At 53.0% G+C, this 17245-nt stretch overlaps 1 protein-coding gene across 2 annotated transcripts in view; it reads right to left on the bottom strand.

The window, feature by feature from the left end:
• The window catches only part of SPATA13 (spermatogenesis associated 13), a 107672-nt gene that overhangs the window by 14209 nt on the left and 76218 nt on the right, over positions 1 to 17245 (bottom strand). Inside the window, exons 1-4 of one of the 2 annotated variants that reach the window (XM_055542533.1) lie at positions 10876 to 11215; positions 1727 to 1863; positions 854 to 1033; positions 385 to 570 (exon numbers count right to left, since the gene is read on the bottom strand). In XM_055542533.1, the coding sequence (XP_055398508.1) occupies positions 385 to 570; positions 854 to 1033; positions 1727 to 1863; positions 10876 to 10930 (558 nt within the window). In that variant the 5' untranslated portion in view covers positions 10931 to 11215. Of the gene's footprint in view, positions 1 to 384; positions 571 to 853; positions 1034 to 1726; positions 1864 to 10875; positions 11216 to 17245 lie in introns of those variants that run through there. The other variant, XM_055542532.1, reaches the window with a different exon arrangement.

Here is a 17245-nt window from a genome sequence, read left to right as displayed (position 1 = left end):
GGGGCTTCAGAGGGGGTCAGGAGGGTCTCAAAGGTGCGCCTCCCAGGACGGTCACTCGCTCTGACCGAGGCTCAGGGTGGCGGCACTGAACCCTGAGGATGGCGAGCCGTCCACATTGCCCGGGGTGCTGGGCGAGGTGGGGGAGGGCGGGGCTCTGGAAACACCAGAGCCGGGAGGGAGGGGCCGCGGGTAAGGGGAGGGGCCGCGGGACAGGGGAGGAGCCGCGGGTAAGGGGCGGGGCTGCGGGTAAGGTGAGGAGCCACGAGTAAGGGGAGGGGCCACGGGGCAGGGGAGGGGCCGCGGGGCAGGGGAAGGGCCGCGGGACAGGGGCCGGGCCGCGGGACAGGGACAGGGACGCGCTGCACGGGCGTTGCCCAGGCCCACCTCACAGATGTCCCGGAGGTGCTTGATGTACACGCGCTCCGTGTCCATGATCTCCTGGACCACGTTGGCCCGCATCTGCTGCTTGCTCTCGGGGTGCTTGTGGCGGGCTCTACCCGTGTCCTCCTCCTGCTCTTCGCTGGGGCTGCCGCTGGAGCCCTCTGACAGCTCCTCCTGGTTGACGCGCAGCTGTGGCCACACGCAGAGAACGGTCAGTGGGGGCGGCACCGGGCCTGGGTCCCCTGGTTTCCACTCCCCAGGACGGTCAGGAGGGCGGCAGGGATCCTGAGCCCGCAGGTACCCAGCCTAGCATCGCAAACGCAGCAGCGACACCAGCTGCCCAGCTGACCCCCGTGGACACTGCTCCACCACCCACCCTGACCGCAGAGAGGTCTCGTTCAATGGGTGATAAGGAAAGAGTGGCCCTGGCACTGCCCCTGACCCGCCCCGCCGCTGGAAACAGGACACTCACCCGAACGAAGCTGGCTGGGAACCATGCCTCCCTGTCTGCGCTGCGACCCCACCACCAGTCCTTGTGCGAAGCCTCCAGGACCTGGATGACGTCCCCCGCCTTGAAGCCCAGCTCCTGTTCGTCCATGGTCACGTGGTCCCACAGGGCCTCTGCGCAGACCACGCTGCCATCGCCGATCAGCTGGAAAGGAGAGGTGGGCGCTCAGCACCGAGCTGGGGGACCCTGAGCTCTCCGGCCCCCAAGCGCCCACATGGATGATGCTCAAGCACCTGATGTCACAGGACACAACGGGGGAAAGAACCCGGGGGGCACCCTCACGTGCTCTTAAAGGAACCCCTGAGCCCACTCAAGCCATAAGTCAGTCACCCAACAAGTGAGACTGTCTGGACTGTTCACCCACCTAGGGGGTTTCTGAGCCTCCAAACAGGCTCCCAAGGCTAGAGGGGCTGCTGCAAAGACTTCTGTAAAAAAGGGCTAACGATGCAGAGGAGCAGAAAGAAGCTCGGAGAAAGGCATGCTTCACTTACGCTCTGTCACCCTAGTAGGTCACTCAGCCTCTTAGTCTCCGAGTGTTTGCCAAAACGTGGGCAGTAACTAACGCTCGCTGCCCACAAGGGCTGTGAGATCTTTATAAAGGTAGGCAGGGCACTGCCTGGACCGAGAAGCCCTCTCCAGGCGTCATGACGGTCTGCTGACTGGGAGGGACAGCTTCGGTTGTCTGCAACACTTAATCACATAAATCGCCCTTGAAAATGCCTAACTGGAGTTCTCCGTGTTAGAATACATTCACTAAGAAATAACCAGAGAGACAAGTAGGAGTGGATTCTGGGCCCAGACACACTGGCCACCGCCGTGTGGAATGGACCCCAGTACCTCGTTGATGGCCAGCTGCTCCCCACCCGGCTGCAGGTATCGGGGGTTGGCCCGACACAGGTCCTCATAGCTGAAGTCCTCCTCGCTGCCGTTGTCATCCACTAGGGCAGACGGCTCCGCACCTCCATCGGAAGAAACTGAGAGAGAGAGAGCAATGGTGTGGTTTAAAGGATGCAGCTAATGGCAAAAATATAAGGATAAAACCTGTGAGCTCTGAGAATGCGCCCTCGTGGGAAAGTTGTCATTTTTTTGTCCTACCCAGAGTAAGAAACCATTAGAAAATGTCTACTGAGCTATTATAATCCAAAGATAGCAGCTGACGCTAGGAGGAGCTAGCGCTTCGTGTCCCAGTCAGTGGGAAGGGGACACTTCAGAGACCACTGCAGATGGGACGTGCAGGGTTATTCCCTGAGTCAGGATACTGAGCAAACAACATGTGATGTACTTGGAAATTTGTGCTCCAAAGTGGATGCAAAAGATGCAGTGTTTCTAAATAAGCTTGAGGAGGAAAACAAAGTTGAAAATTTATATATATATATTTTTAAGCCTGTTGCCATGTTTCCCTGCAAGGCACAGTGTGTGCTGTTGAATCAGGAGGTGCTGAGGGTATCCTAAGTGGAGCCAAGCAGCTGGGTTTCCTACTCGTCCACACAGCAAAGGCCGGGGCTCACATATCACAATTAAGAGTTACCCAGCACCTTCTGAGGATGGGGGCAGCGTTCAGGATGGACCACCTGGCCACTCCTATCTCCTTTCACGATGGTGGGCTCCTTGCCAAGGCTCATCTGTCACCAAACGTCCCTGTGAGAAGGACAGGGTCTCCTGGGAGAGGGGCCTGGCTCCTGACTGTGGACACATGTAGCTGCACTTGGACACCAGGACCTCGAACAAAGAGGGACTGGAGAGCAAGGAAGGGCCTGGGCAGGGGAGTGATGGGTCCCTGGCACTGCAGACAGAGAACAGGTGTTAAGAGTCTGAATTCAAGCCTGTCCCTCTCCAGGCAGGGAGCCCAACTAGGCACCCCATCTCCCTGAGCTCCAATCCTTCTGTTGTAAACAGTAGTCTCTTTCTTTTTGGAGAATTAGATGAGATAATGTGTGTCAAGTCCGTAGCATCCTTGATTCTAGTTGGGACTCGCTAACAGTAGTCACTGAGGAGAGGACATCCATGTTGGTGTGCTGGGATGCACAAGAGCAACTTGGCCACAGCTTGAAGCAGGTAGGGGGTGTGGGCAGACCACCAGTTGTGGGAGGTGGGTCAACTGAAGCAGAAGGCACCACGGTTCTCCTTCAGACAGACGGCTGGTGGGCGGGGACGGGGTGTGATATTTAAGGACATGCAGGTCCAGGTGACGAGGGGGCAACAGAGAGGATAAAGTCTACCCAGTTCAGAAAATCCCAGGTTACTGGGAGAATTAATGGGAAAGGGAGTCAGGGGAGGAGCTGCGGTGGGGGCAGGAGGAGGAAGGCTGGCAGGACGGTGATGCCGGAGGGAGAGCCCTGATGATTCTTTCAAGGATCTACCAGCTGGAATTTCCAGTCACTTCACTCTCAGGGACAGGTCTATTTCTAAATTGAAGAAGCTGTTTTTAAAAATGAGATTTTTGAAAATTATTTTTAACTTTTTAAAAGTGAGATATTTCCTGTTCCTTACTTTGTACCAAGTCTTTGTGACCTAAGTGCATCTTACAGTCCCCAGCCCATCCCTCTGGACAGGCTACGTTGCAAGCGCCCTGCAGACACCTGTCTACCCAGGGCCCGGCGCCCCCGCTCTGCACACCAGGCCTCAGCTCTCCTCTGCCCTTCCCTCCAGCCCTGCCGCTCACTCAGGGCACACCTCCCAGGGTGCCTGCTGTGTGTGTGCATGTGTGTGTGCCGTGCGGCCACCCCTGCCCTGTGCTGTGTCACAGTGCTCTGCGGTCTTTCCGGGGGTGTGTCTGGGGGTTGGGGAGAGGACCTGGAGGAGGCAGACACACCTGCTCGAGGCACATGAGTCTCATATCAGACACCAGGGAGGCAACACGAGTCTGCAGCCCGTCTCTAACGGAGCCCTCGGGGAGCTGCCGGACCACAGCGCGGTGTTCACAGCTGACTAGGGAGGGGGGACCATGCCACCCCAGTCGGTCGGAGCCCCTTGTCCTTCTCCCCTCGTGATCTTAACTGCCTTCAGGATCTTAAAGCCCCTTCTAAGTCGATGGCCCCCTGTGCTCCTGTACTATGATTCACACGTATTTCAGGGAGTGGGGTTTCTCCAGTGTCTGGATGGGAGGGGTGGGGGCAGATTCTGATGCTCTGTCTGCACAGAGCAGGGTTCCTGTCACCCCACACTCCTGCCTTTGTGAGGGTTTCCCTTCTGAGGTCAGAACTTCTTGAGGGAACAGGCGGGGTCTATTCTTGTACCCCAGCACCCAGTGTAACCCCTGGTGTGCAGAAGGCACTCAATAAATGAACGGCAGACTGCTGGTAAGGGAACTCAGGCTCCCAGGAGTTTAACTCCTCCTCTGGGGGCACAAGGGTTGGTGGAGGTGGGGTACACACCCAGGTCTCCCTGCCTACCATCCCCACCACCCTCTCCAGACACACCCTATGCGGCTCCAAGGCCGACTTCTGGAAACATGGTTCCCTTGTGTGCACGAGAACCCCAGAGCAGCGACCAACTGCCTCAGTGCAGATTCCTCTGCAGGGAACCTCCATTCCCTTCCAGTTAAATGCCCCCCTCCCCCGCAGAGCCCACCCCGCTGGGCAGGCCTCCCCGAGTCTGCCCGCTCACCAGCGTCGCCTTCTCACCGAGGCCTGTATGTCACCCGCAGACCCAGGTTCACACGGGGCCTTTCCTGGAGGTTATTATGTGTCACTCTTTCTTGTCTGGTTTTCAGCGGTGACTTTTTATTTAGGGCTGTTTTGCATGATGTGGACCTACTACTGACTCTCAAAATGCACTTCCACAAAATTAGGACAGATTAATACATTCTAATAATGAAAGAGGAACCTTAATTAGCTTCCTTCCTTCCGTCCTTTAGTGGTAAAAAACACGTAGAATGGGCCATCCTGGCCATGTGTAAGTGTACACTTCAGCAGTGTTGACTACGTTCCGTGGTTGTGCGACCAACCCCAGAACTTTCTCATCTTGCGAAACTGACACTCTGGCCCCACTGAAGACTGACACCCCCGTTTCCTGGCAACAAGACTTCCGCCTTGTTTCTGGGCTCTGAACACTTCACACTCTTCACTGAGTGGAGTCCCACAGTGATTTTGTAGCGGATTTGTTCCCTTCAGCACAATGTCCTCAAGGTTCACCCATGTAGTTGCCTGTATCCGATTTCCTTCCACTGCACCTGATACCGAGCTTTCTTCATCCATCCAAACGTCCAGGTGCATTTGGGGCGCTTCCACCTCTTGAACATGGCTGTGCGAACACCTCCTCCAAGTCCTGCTCTGGATTCTCCTGGATGTGTGTCCGAAGGTGGGATGACCAGGTCGTGTGGAAATTCTACTTAGCTTTCTGAGGTCCCTGCACGCTGTTCCCCACAGTGGCCGTGCTGCTCTATGTCCCACCGGGAGCACTTGGGCTTCCAAGTCTCCAGGTCCTCGCCAGCAGCATCATTTCTTTTGCTGAATAAGTTATTTTTGTTCAGTTGCTCAGTCATGTCCAACCCTCTGCGACCCCACAGACTGCAGGTTTCCCTGCCTTCACCATCTCCCTGAGTTTGCTCAAACTTGTGTCCATTGAGTCGATGATGCCATCTTAACCATCTCATCCTCTGTCATCCTCTTCTCCTCCTGTCTTCAATTTTTCCCAGCATCAGGGTCTTTCCAGTGAGTCTGCTCTCTGCATCCGGTGACCAAAGCATTGGAGCTTCAGCTTCAGCATCAGTCCTTCCAATGAATGTTCAGGGTTGTTGAATAAGTAGGTGTGTGAAAGCTATGTTTGAAAAGGATCTTGTGAATGGTGAGCAAAGACTGTTGCAAACTGAAACGGAAACCTCGACCCCTAAGACAGAGGAATCTGAGAGAGGACATGCTCGCTCCTCTGTCCACTGCACCCTCACAGCTGCGGCCATGCCCAGAGGGGACGTCCTTCGGGTCTAAAAGACCTGCACACTCATGACAGCACACACGCCTGCAGGGACAACTCTGGGACAGTGCAGCAATTGTGTGCAGACACTCTACACGTGTGTAATGTGAACTACCCGTGCTTGCTTTATCGTCATGTCAACGTCCCCTGGAAAGGCAGGCATCCCAGGACTCCAGGGGCTGCGCCAGGCGGACCACCTCCCCCCTCACCTGCCCATCCCTCACACAGTCTCATCCTAAGATTCAGACCCGAATTCTTGCCTCCCCCAGGCTCTGCTTGCTTCCTGCATGCACCAATCTGAGGAAACCCCATCCACCCTTCCAGCCCTGGCCCAGCTTAGCTTCAGGAACATCCAGGAGAGACCACTGTGGCCCAAGTGGACGTGCCTTCATAGTCAGGACTGCTGCAAACTTGGTGGAGACCATGTGAGCTTATAAACAAACGCTAGCAAAGAGCAGTGTCCACTCCCCTCGGGAGGGTGACAACTTCTGTCTAGACCTGGATTTCACGTCTGTGAGGAACAAAACCTGGCAATGGGCCCTCCAGGCGAGTTTTCAGGACAGGACATGTCAATACCACCACCGATGGAGAACCCTGGACTGTAATACGCGCCAAGGACAAGGCCCTCCCACAGGACCCCAAGTCCCCCTCACAGCACACAGGCCCCCAGTCCCTGTCCCAGGGGGAGTTTTTCCCATCTGGCCTAATTTTGCAGATTTAAGGGCTTTTGCTCAGAGTGACAGAATTTCAAAAGCACAAGAGCTTGCTGGGGTCCCAGCCAGGCCCTGGCCCGAGCTTCCCCGAGACTGCCTTTCTCTTACCTGTCACACGGGGTTGGGGAGGGCAGGTGACAGGCGAGAGGAAGGTAACAGCTGACACAGCGGGAGTCATAACCGGGCACCTGCCATGCAGGCCACACGGGTGTGGACACTCAGCACCCGACAGGCAGAGCACTCTACGGGCCCAGTGTGGGGGTAGGGGGGCGGGGGGGCCGGGATGATGGTGGCAGGGGGGGGCGGGGTGATGGTGGTGGCCGGGGGCGGGTGGTGAGGGTGGGGTTCCCACTAAAACACAGGTCACTTCAGGAAACTTCCTGCACTTGGAATAATCCATTAAAAATGCACATTTTGGGAAACCTGCTGACCCCTCAGGCTTCCTCGGGTTGGAGATAAACTGTTCTCATTTCCCATCTTTCCCATCTGAAGAGCAAAACAGCAAACCTGGGCGGGTGGGCAGGTAGCCTGTGCTCAGAGCCCAGGGTGGACTTGACAGGGTGCTGCTGCTGCAGGGGGCTGGACCACCGGCCACGTCCCTGCACCCAGGGCGGCCCCTGAGCCCTGAGATGCCAGAGAGGGTGCAAGCATGGACACAGGGGGCCTCGATGTCAGAACCACCCTCCCCCTGACCTCAGGGCCACTCCCCTTCAGTGGTCCCCAAACACCCAGGGTCCATCGCTTCCCATCCTGGGCTTGGGGTGGGGGTGAGGGTGGGGAGGGTTCAGAAAAACACAGACTCTGGCACTGGGCCAGAGAGCCAGGTCCTCCAGGGGGCGGGGGCAGGGGGAGGAGCAGGAGGGGATGTTTGCCAAGAATCTCTTTCCAGAGCTCTCTTTCCAAGCGATTCTGACGCCTGGCTGCATTCTAGAACCATGGGCGCCCAAGCTCGACTTCCTCAACCCCAGTGCAGGGACCTGCCCTGGGAGGCGTGCTGTGAGACTCCTCTCCACAGCAAGACAAGCTGGAGGGCAGTGGGTTCGGATCTGGCTGCTTCAATGCCTTGGCTTCAGCCACTGTGTGCCAGCGAGTGTTCCCTGCTCTCAGCAAAAAAGGACACAGTCCTTCAGTCCACGCTGACCACTCCACCTGGAGCGACACCCCACCCAGAAAGCCCATAAACTCCCCCTCCTCCTTCCGGGCACCGAGCTCTCACTCCCTGGTGACGGGTGAGGTTGGGACTTCGCGCTCCTGCCTACATTCCCCACTGCCCCGCCGCCACTGGCCAAGCCCCAGGTGGCAGGAACAGTCTCTGCCTCTCATGTCCTAGAAGCCTATTAGATTTACTCACTTTAAAATGCTCACCGTATTTACACTGTCCTTATATTTCAGCAGCTTCACTGTAACACCCTCCTGAGCTGTTCTGAGTCTCTCATATCCACCCCTCCTGCCCCAGCGCTGACCTCAAGGGACCAGGAAGCCCGTGCTGGTCAGTGTCAGCTCACACCTAGTTACAGGAGACACCCTTCCTGTTCAGGGCTCAACCTGACACCATCAGGATGGTCCCCTTATGCCTCACCTAGACTTTCAAACCATTCCACACACAGGGCAGAGCTCTGTGAGTCTTCTAAACACGTCGATGACAATACAGTCAAAAAGGGCAGTTGACTTGGATGCGCTGCCCTCCACTGATAACCCTTCATGATGCCCATGGGTCTCCTGGAAATGCCCCTCCCAGGACAGAACTTCATGTCTGGATTAGACTTGGGGCCTTGCTACCCTTGATGCCTGAGCAGTGACAAGGGTCAGACCAAGATAGAGCTTCATTTATACCAAAGCCCCAGAACCTCCCCATTTATACCAGTCCCCGCTTAGAACTGACTCCTTAGAAAAGACTCTGATGAGTTGGGAGTTGGTGATGGACAGGGAAGCCTGGCGTGCTGCAGTCCATGGGGTTGCAAAGAGTCGGACACGATTAAGCGGCTGAACTGAACTGATACCAAACCCCCAGGTGCCCTGTTCCTATAAAGGGTTTGTTTAGAAAGCTTTGGCTCAAACCACGTGTGAGTATTTTTACTTCTCAATTTAAAGGCAAGCCGTGCCCTGTGCATCCTCCATGCTCTGTACCCTCTGGGGAGGGGCCCTCAGAGTCCTGAGATGGGCAGGCTGGGGTTGGGCCTCTGTGCTCTTGGGGGGCCTAGAGGCGGGACAGTCTCAGCCCCCGGTGCAGACCTGGGTTTAGGCCCTGGGTTCTCCCCTGGGCTGATCCCTTGGCATCTGTCCCCCCTCAGCAAGCTGCTGCTACTCCTCAGGCTCAGCTCTGATGGTGGCTGCCCAGGCCTCTGCCCGCGCCCCGCTTCTCAATGGGCACTCTGGCAGCTCGTGCCCACTGCACCCCTCTCGGCTCCTGGCAGTGCCTTGCAGGTGGGCTGCACCACCCTGGGAAGGAACCTGGCTGCTTTCACCACATCCCTGGGATAAACTCCGTGTGTACCAGGCCCCACGCTGGAAGTGTCCTGGAACCATCACCGTCTGTCAACACAAGAGCAAACTATGGCTCCGAGAGGTGAAGGAACTGCTCCCCAGTCCTGGGGCTGGAATTCAAGTCCTGGTCTGTCTGGCTCCAAAGCAAGCCTGCTGGGCACCTGCCTGGGGCCTCGGCCTCGCTGACCACAGCCACAGGGCAGGACTGCTGACCACCCACCCTCCCCACCCGCTCCTGCCAGATCTTTCTCTGGAGGGCCGCCAGGCTGTCCCTCGGGGTCCCCTGCCCACTCAGGGCTCTCATCTGAGGCAGAATCCCCCCAATAAGCAAGCTTTCCACTTGATTCTCCGCTGTTGCATCTGCGGTCATTTCTATCACGTTTACACACATATACACTTAGCACAGCGGGTACATGAGAGACAGTGCTGGGAACACACAGAACCATCAGGAACAGAGATGACCCCAGGAGAGCCCGCGCCTTCCTTCTCTTGGCAGCCAGGCTCAAAGGCGGGCAGGGCTGGAGCCTGGAACCCGAGGGCACTTGGGGAGGGAGGGCGCAGACCCCTCGCAGGAGGCCTGGCCAGCTGTGCCTCCCAGAGTGTCGGGCTCAGCACAGGGGCTGAACCCGGCTTCTCTTGGCCTCCACACACACACGTGGGAGGGAGGACCGGGCACTGTGCCCGCCCGGGGTGGAGGAATGCGGGGGGCGGGCTCTATCAGCCGGCTGCCCTGGGGTAAACACAGGCGCACCCCCAGCCCAGGAGGCCGGCAGGCAGCCAGCTGTCCTCCACGTAGGACCTGGGGTCACCAGCCACTCAGTGACAGGCACAGCCACTCGGCAGGGAGGCCTGAGCCCTGAACGCAGAAACCACTGGGCCACTTGTGTTTTTTTTATTCTGAATTTGCGTCAGTGAAGGCTTCACCGCACCCCTTTCTGTGCTCGGCCAGCACAGGGAGCCAATCAAAACAGGGAAGGCCAGCAAGAAGCACAGAGTACTCAGTGCACTGCGGGGAGGCCCACGCTGCCCTCTGGCTCTCACCTGTAATTCCCATTCATTCCAGGGTGAGCGACTGGAATTCATTTAAGACAAAAACTAAGACGGGACTCTTCTTTTTTAAGCATCCCATTGCATGATGTGCAGCAGTCAGCCAGAATGCTTTCCATGAAGCATTTACTCCTTTAAAAGAATACACGGGTTCCAGGTGATAACCTCCCAGTGGGAGAGATCCACCTTTCTAGTTCACCTAGGAACTAGTCTATGACAACATTGACAAAAACACTGAAAAGCAACGATGGAGTAAAGCCCCAAACAATAACCAAGTCCTGGGTAGTAACACTTTTTGGAAACAGTTGACTATTTTTCCAAAATCAATTCATACTGTTAAATCTCACACACCCCAAATTAGCAAGGAACACCGTTATGGACCCCAACAACAATCCCCTGAATAAAGAAGTTTCATGTAACAGAAGCAAAGCCTAGCACAACAAGAACCAGATCCATAACTCATAAAGAACAATCCACGCTTGACTCTTGCTATTTCCTATTTCATACCAATGGCTGCATAACTCAAGCCAGCCTCTGATTTACTGTGTCCACAGCTAGAACTTTTGAAATGAGTTTGAATAAACTCTGGGAGATAGTGAAGGAAAGGGAAGCCTGGCGTGCTGCAGTCCATGGGGTCACAAAAAGTCAGACACCACTGAGTGACTGAAGAACAACAGCTACAACTGCCCTCAGGACCCCAGGTCCAGACAAAAGACTCACTCACACACACACACACACACACACACAACCTGACAAGAGGCAGCAGACAGAGCCCTGCAACTTGCGAGAACAGAGAGAGGACTCAGCAACAAGGTCAGTCTGCACACATACCTGTGTGAAGGCTCTCCAGACTCCAGAATCTTGCCATTTCCCCCCTTGCCACCATCCTCGTGTTCGGGAAACAGCCGCGTTCAAAGCGGGGCTGTGGGGTGACTGAGCATCGCAGAGGATCACACAGGCTCTGGCTGCGGAAACGCAGAAAGCGCTTATTCACTGCTGACGCCTCTGCCCGCCTGGCCAGAGCCTCACAGCTCGCAGCACCCGCAGGCGGCTGAGCTTGCAGCCCAGACAGGACGGCGGGGAGGGAAGTCTAAACGCAGGCCAGACGGCCGGCCAGAAACCTATCAGGAGCCCCCGGAGCCTCCCATGCCAGTGACAGCAAGGCAAGGCGCCTGCTGCTTTTCATTATAACCCAGAAGCCTGACCCCCCAGAGAGTTTGCAAGATGTGAGCTATCACACACAGGACAGCTAGACAGCAAGTCCCACTGCAGAGCATGGGGAGCTACATTCAGCATCCTGTGACAGACCACAGTGGCAGAGTATGAAAAAGAATGTATATAGTAAACATACAACTGAGTCACTTTCCTGTACAGCAGAAATTAACACAACATTATAAATCAACAATACTCCAAATAAAAAAGAAATAAAAGGGCTCAGAAAAAAAAAAAAAAGGACCTATTTCACCAAGGAAGAAGCACAGAGGTCACTAGGTTCAAACTGTAGTTGGGATTCCATGCTCTGGTGTGCCAAAACCTTCAGCTTTGACATCACATTTACATTAACTGCAAATCTGTGAACTCACTTTAAGAGAGATTTTGCTTAAAAAATGTATATGTGTGAATATGCGTGCCTTCTATATTAAAAGCATATGCATATCTTTTACTGTATAAATTGTCTGTTCTCTATAATGCAGAAAATTGTTCTTTGAAGAGGCTCTCTCTAGATGATGCAGGTCATTTATTTCCTCTCTCATTTTTGTTTTTCTCCCAGTTGTCTACAGTGAGCAGGTCCTATTGTGAAATGACACCTACTAACAAACAGCTTCCTTCCATTTCCTCAGGACGCTAACTTTTTCCTTCAGGAGCAAGGAGACACACGCTGAGTAGTGATCCTGTGCTCGTCCCCCCATAAATGGCTGAAAACTGAGCCCACGTGTGCAGGCTCTGGGGTGACAGACCCCTCGTCTCACTCCACCAGCTCAGACCTTCAGGGGCTCGTGTCTGGTCTATACAGTGGGGACAGCCAGCCTCCCACAACGCTCCCAGGTTCTTGAGAACGTGTGGGGATTAATAAACAGGACCGCAGCTGCTCTCACAACCCGAGTCCGTAATCACTGGCTGGTTCCCAGGCTTCACAGCACGAGGGGTCAATGGGCAGAGCTGCAACGTCAGCTGAGACACCCAGCCCGACCACGTGCTTCCCTGGAGGCTTTTCTTATCCTTAATTATCTGTGGCTGTTTCTACTGACTCAGGGCATCCCACTCTTAAATCCAGCTAAGGCTTCAGTAAACTACAAAGAGGCAAAACTTGCACACATATGAACACACACATACACGCACACACACTACACTCACAAAACTAGACTGGTTTCAAATCTATCCCATGCAAATATATATATATATATTTTAATATGTTTTTATTTGTCTGTGCCAGGTCTGGTCTATATGTGGGATCTGGTTCCCTGACCAGGGATTGAACCCCAGCCCCCTGTATTGGGAGCTTGGAGTCTTAGCCACTGGACCACTAGGGAAGTCCCCCCTTGCAAATATATTTTAAAAATGAATTAAAAGAGTAAAAATTTTAAAAACGATGAAAAGACAGTCATTCACTAGGAGCGTATGTGTCCTTAATTAAGGCAGTGCTTCATTGCAGGAGGAACTCAGAAGACTCCTCGAGGTTGCTTCTGAGTGCAGCTCACTGTCTATGAGGTAAGGTTGCTTCCCATAGGCTCCAAGTCCAGATCACGACACCCATGTCACCTTGTTTAACACAGAATGTCCCATAAGGCCACAAACCCCTCTTTTCACAGTAACATGTACTACCACCCCAAAGGCTGTGGTCCAGGGACCAGCAAGCAGCACAGGGTGACCGGGGAGCTGGTGGGACGTGAACCCTTGGGGCCCCATCCCGGCCCGTGGATTCAGAGCCTGATTCAGGTCTGAGAAGTGTTAATTCAGAAATGAGTGAAGCCTATGGAACGCAAGGGTGGACCTGGTTTTAACGAAGAAGTGAAATGCTGAATGCTGAGACGCAAAGCAGAGAAATGCGGGAACTCATTCTGATGAGCACACTTTCTAAGCGAGACTGAAATCCACCAGGAGGCAAAGGAAATCCAGAGTGCTTTCATTTTCTTAAAAAAAATGTTGTTTTTTTGTTGTTGTTGTTAAAATTGCAAGTTTAAAAAAAAACAAAAAACCTCTCTTGGCCGCATTTCCTTGGCACTGTCTTAACTCGGGTCCACAGCTCACTTTCACTCTCCCTGGGCAGCTTCTTTCCCAAGGACTTTTTCTAAATCCAGAAATGGGGTCAGGGAGAGTAAGGTCCTTGGGATCTTAGGATTTTAAACCAAAGGCATTCGCTGAGTAAACTTACTGTACTGAGCACACACTCGAAACAAACATAAAGATAAAAAGGAGGAAAAAAAGTAAATAAACAAAAACTACATTTAAATGAGGCATTTCCTCAAAGGAAGATGAACCAACAACACTTCTAAGATATTTTTGGAAGAACCTACAGAGGCAGTTTGACTTTAAGATTTAAAAAATTCTTTAGTGATTAGAGCCTATATTAACCAGATCAATAAGAATATTGCAACAAAGACCTTAAGCACAGCTGAAGGAAGTCTTGATCTCCTCCAAGCTCTACCCCCAACCCCCACCCCTGGGAATAGTCTATTCTCCTTGGATAAGACACTGCTACAGGGTTGGGACTAGGATGTCACCAACCTTGACTACTGGTAGGAAGAATTAAGAAAAGGATTGAGTCCCACTGGAGAGCAGAAAAACCCCAACTGTACATTAATATCAAATATTTGGAAGTCAGAGAGGATAAAATAAACGTTGGGAGCACACAGGATGTTATGATCACGTTTACTCTACAGATATACAAGGAACTAAGGCTATTTTTGGCAGTGGCCCTACGACCCACACACAGTTACACCCACACATCTGGAAAAGGAGGGAGTAGGTCAGTGGTGGTGCCTCTGACTAAACCAGCACTCATCCCTTTACCCTCCAGGACCGGCTCGAGATGACCAGGTGGTCGTTAAGGCTGCACTTAGCTCCGAGTTACTGGAATCTCCTTAAGTACAAAATGGTTCAGGTCTTCTTACATGGCCGCCTTAGGATTTGGGGCGGAAAGGTCACCAGCATTGGCCATCTGCTCAGCAACCGACATTCCCAGCTGCTGCTTCACCAAAGCTGCAGCTCCCTGCACGGCGTAGAGACTCCCTTAACCTGGGAATATTCTAGAACATTCTCCACCCCAGGATTGGGTACCACCCCACCACCAAGACCTATAGGACAGCCACAGGGTGGTAGGAGGCCAAGGACAGGCATGCTGTGTCCCGACCAGAACTACCACCAGCCTCAGAGAGTGAGCTGGAGGCTGGGACATGTCAGAACTGAGGCGGCTCCTGCCCCCACTGGACTGAGCCCCAGCCCAGACCCCCGGTGAGCACCCAGAGTCACGAGGAACACAGCAAGGGCTCTGAGTCCACCCAGTCGCTGCCCTCGAGGCTGATGCCCTAAAGCTGGGATGGGGGTGATTTCTGAGGAGGAAGTGATCAGCTTCACCTACTATGAGTTACTCAGACTCACGGGCTTCCTTGTGGCTCAGCGGTAAAGAACACTCCTGCCAGTGCAGGAGACCCAGGAGAACCAGGTTCAATCCTGGGGCGGGAGGATCTCCTGAAGGAGGGCATGGCAACCCACTCTAGTATTCCTGCCTGGAGAATCCCATGGACAGAGGAGCCTAGCAGGCTACAGTCCATGGGGTCAAAAAGAGTCGGACACGACTGAGCGACTAAACAACTCAGACCCACAGTACCCTTGTCTATTAACATAAATAATGGAGTGTCCAGAGGGGTCCCTATATTCTGAATGGATTACAGACAGACATCAGCACTAATCATACAGACTATAGTTACACCATTTTTGAGAGAAGCAGAAGAACACAGAACAGAGACCCTCAAAACAACACATAACGTTTTCTAGGCAACACAGTCACACAACCCACCACAGACCCCGTTTTGGTCAGCTGCCTGCTGGCAGAGGGCAAGGCAGACCCCACGCAGGTCTTCCTGAAACACTGCTCAGCAGCCAGACTCCTGAGCACAGAGGGCAGGCCCTTCACTCCAACACACAGGGAACAGCGCAGGTGACAACAAGGAGCAGTGGGAACTGAAGGCAGAGGACAAGCCATGGGTCTTCAAAGTTGCTGCTTTTCCACTGGAGGTGCCAAGGGCCCGCCCACCCTAACGGACAGGAGGTGCACTCTCAATGTCTTATGAACGCCACCCCGCTCCAAACACACCCCAAAGACACTGGTCCTCCTGGGCTCCGACTACAACTTTTAGGCTAATTCAGAAACAGATCCAAAATTCTCCTTTAAAAGAAAAGGTGCCGTCTCAACGTGACGACCGAGGCCTGTCTGTCCCATCTTCTGTGAACAGCCACGTGGGGTTTTCATCCTTCAAGGCCTGGGACACATTTCAAACATAACAAGAGCAAAACAGAAAATGGATGAACTTCACTTTTGTCTTTGTTTAATAAAAGGCAATTATTAGGCATGGCCTTAAAAACTGACACATGGGTGAACTTCTGTGCACATAAACAAAATAACTTTGTGTTCCATGCTGGAAAAGCGTAGCACATGGGAGACAGTGAGTGGAATGGAGCAACGTGGGCTTTGGGGTCTGTCTGATCTGCTCTGATCGCCGGCTTCACTGTCTTATGACTTAAGTCACTCTTAGCTAAGCGAGAAAAAGCACGGCCTTGAAGTTTTCAAGCCTCAGATTCCTCATCCACAAGACAGGGACCGGCATGCAGGCCAGGCACTTGGCTTGGTGGTGGTTTGCTTCACGTTGATCTCTTTTGTGCTCTTCCTCTTGACTTTTAATATTCTTTCTTTTCCTTCTCTTTTAAAAAAAGTTTTTTATAGATGTACAGTTGACTTACAATGTTGTGTCAGCCTCAGGCATATGGCAAAGTGATTACTTATACACATACAAATAAATATATTCTTTTTCATATTCTTTTCCATTACCATTTATTATAGGGTATTGAATATAGTTCCCTATGCTTTTCTTTTTAAAATCCAGTTTCTGAGACTTGGCATTAGATGCATGGTATTTTGAAAACTTTTTAAACTCTGTACTTTAGAACGATTGGAACAAATATATGTGTTAGAACTGAGAATGTTTTAAAGGTTAGAAAGATGAGAATTTCAAGAGTTTGATGGAAAAACATTTAAAAAGAAACACTTCATGATGTTTTTCTGAGACAGGAAGAGCACTCTCTTTCTTTTCAAAAAAGAAAAAAAAAAACTCTTGATTCTGGGCAACGATAAGGCTGAGACAGCAGCCAAGGCTGCTGGAGCTGACACCTGTCTCAGACTTGCAGGCCTGTGGTCTAAGGGCCTGACGTCTACATCTGCAGGATCAGCTCCTACAGGTGGCACGCTGTCCTGGTTCTAAATCCAGACGTCCACATGTTCTCACAGTGCAGTCAGCAGGGAGAGACTTCAGCCAGGACAGTGTCAGTGTCTTCAGACAAAAAGAACAGAATCATCTTGATTCACAAATAAAAACACCCAGTGCCCATGACCCCAGGCAAGAGCCTGAAATGGGATAGGGACAGCAGAGAGCCAGACCTGGCCCTGTCCACACCTGACCATCAGGGCTCCACCATCCCCACCCTTCAACCAGCCTCCCAAGAGCTCTGCTATAATCACCCACTCCAAAGGTACTGAGCAAGGACCAGACGACTTTGTATTTTCTCTCTGATTCCTCATTGAGAGAAAACTTTAGGAAAGCAGATGCAGACAGAGGTTATCCAGAGGATAAGAGATCAGACAAGGTTTTCTGGTGCGGCTAAAGTAATCTCAAGGCACCCCTCAGCACCTGCTATTGCTTTTCTTTTCTTCTTTCCTTTTAACAAAAAGTTTAGGCATTTCTAGGACATACTTTCGGAGAAGGCAATGGCACCCCACTCCAGTACTCTTGCCTGGAAAATCCCATGGGCGGAGGAGCCTGGTAGGCTGCAATCCATGGGGTCGCTAAGAGTCGGACACGACTGAGCGACTTCACTTTCACTTTTCACTTTCATGCCTTGGAAAAGGAAATGGCAACCCACTCCAGTGTTCTTGCCTGGAGAATCCCAGGGACAGGGGAGCCTGGTGGGCTTCCATCTATGGGGTCGC

The sequence above is a fragment of the Bubalus kerabau genome, chromosome 12 (genome assembly GCF_029407905.1).
Source record: "Bubalus kerabau isolate K-KA32 ecotype Philippines breed swamp buffalo chromosome 12, PCC_UOA_SB_1v2, whole genome shotgun sequence".
In the NCBI taxonomy this organism is placed as follows: domain Eukaryota; kingdom Metazoa; phylum Chordata; class Mammalia; order Artiodactyla; family Bovidae; genus Bubalus; species Bubalus kerabau.
The sequence above is the reverse complement of the archived record's forward strand: the minus strand, read 5'-3'. Positions and strand labels throughout refer to the sequence as shown.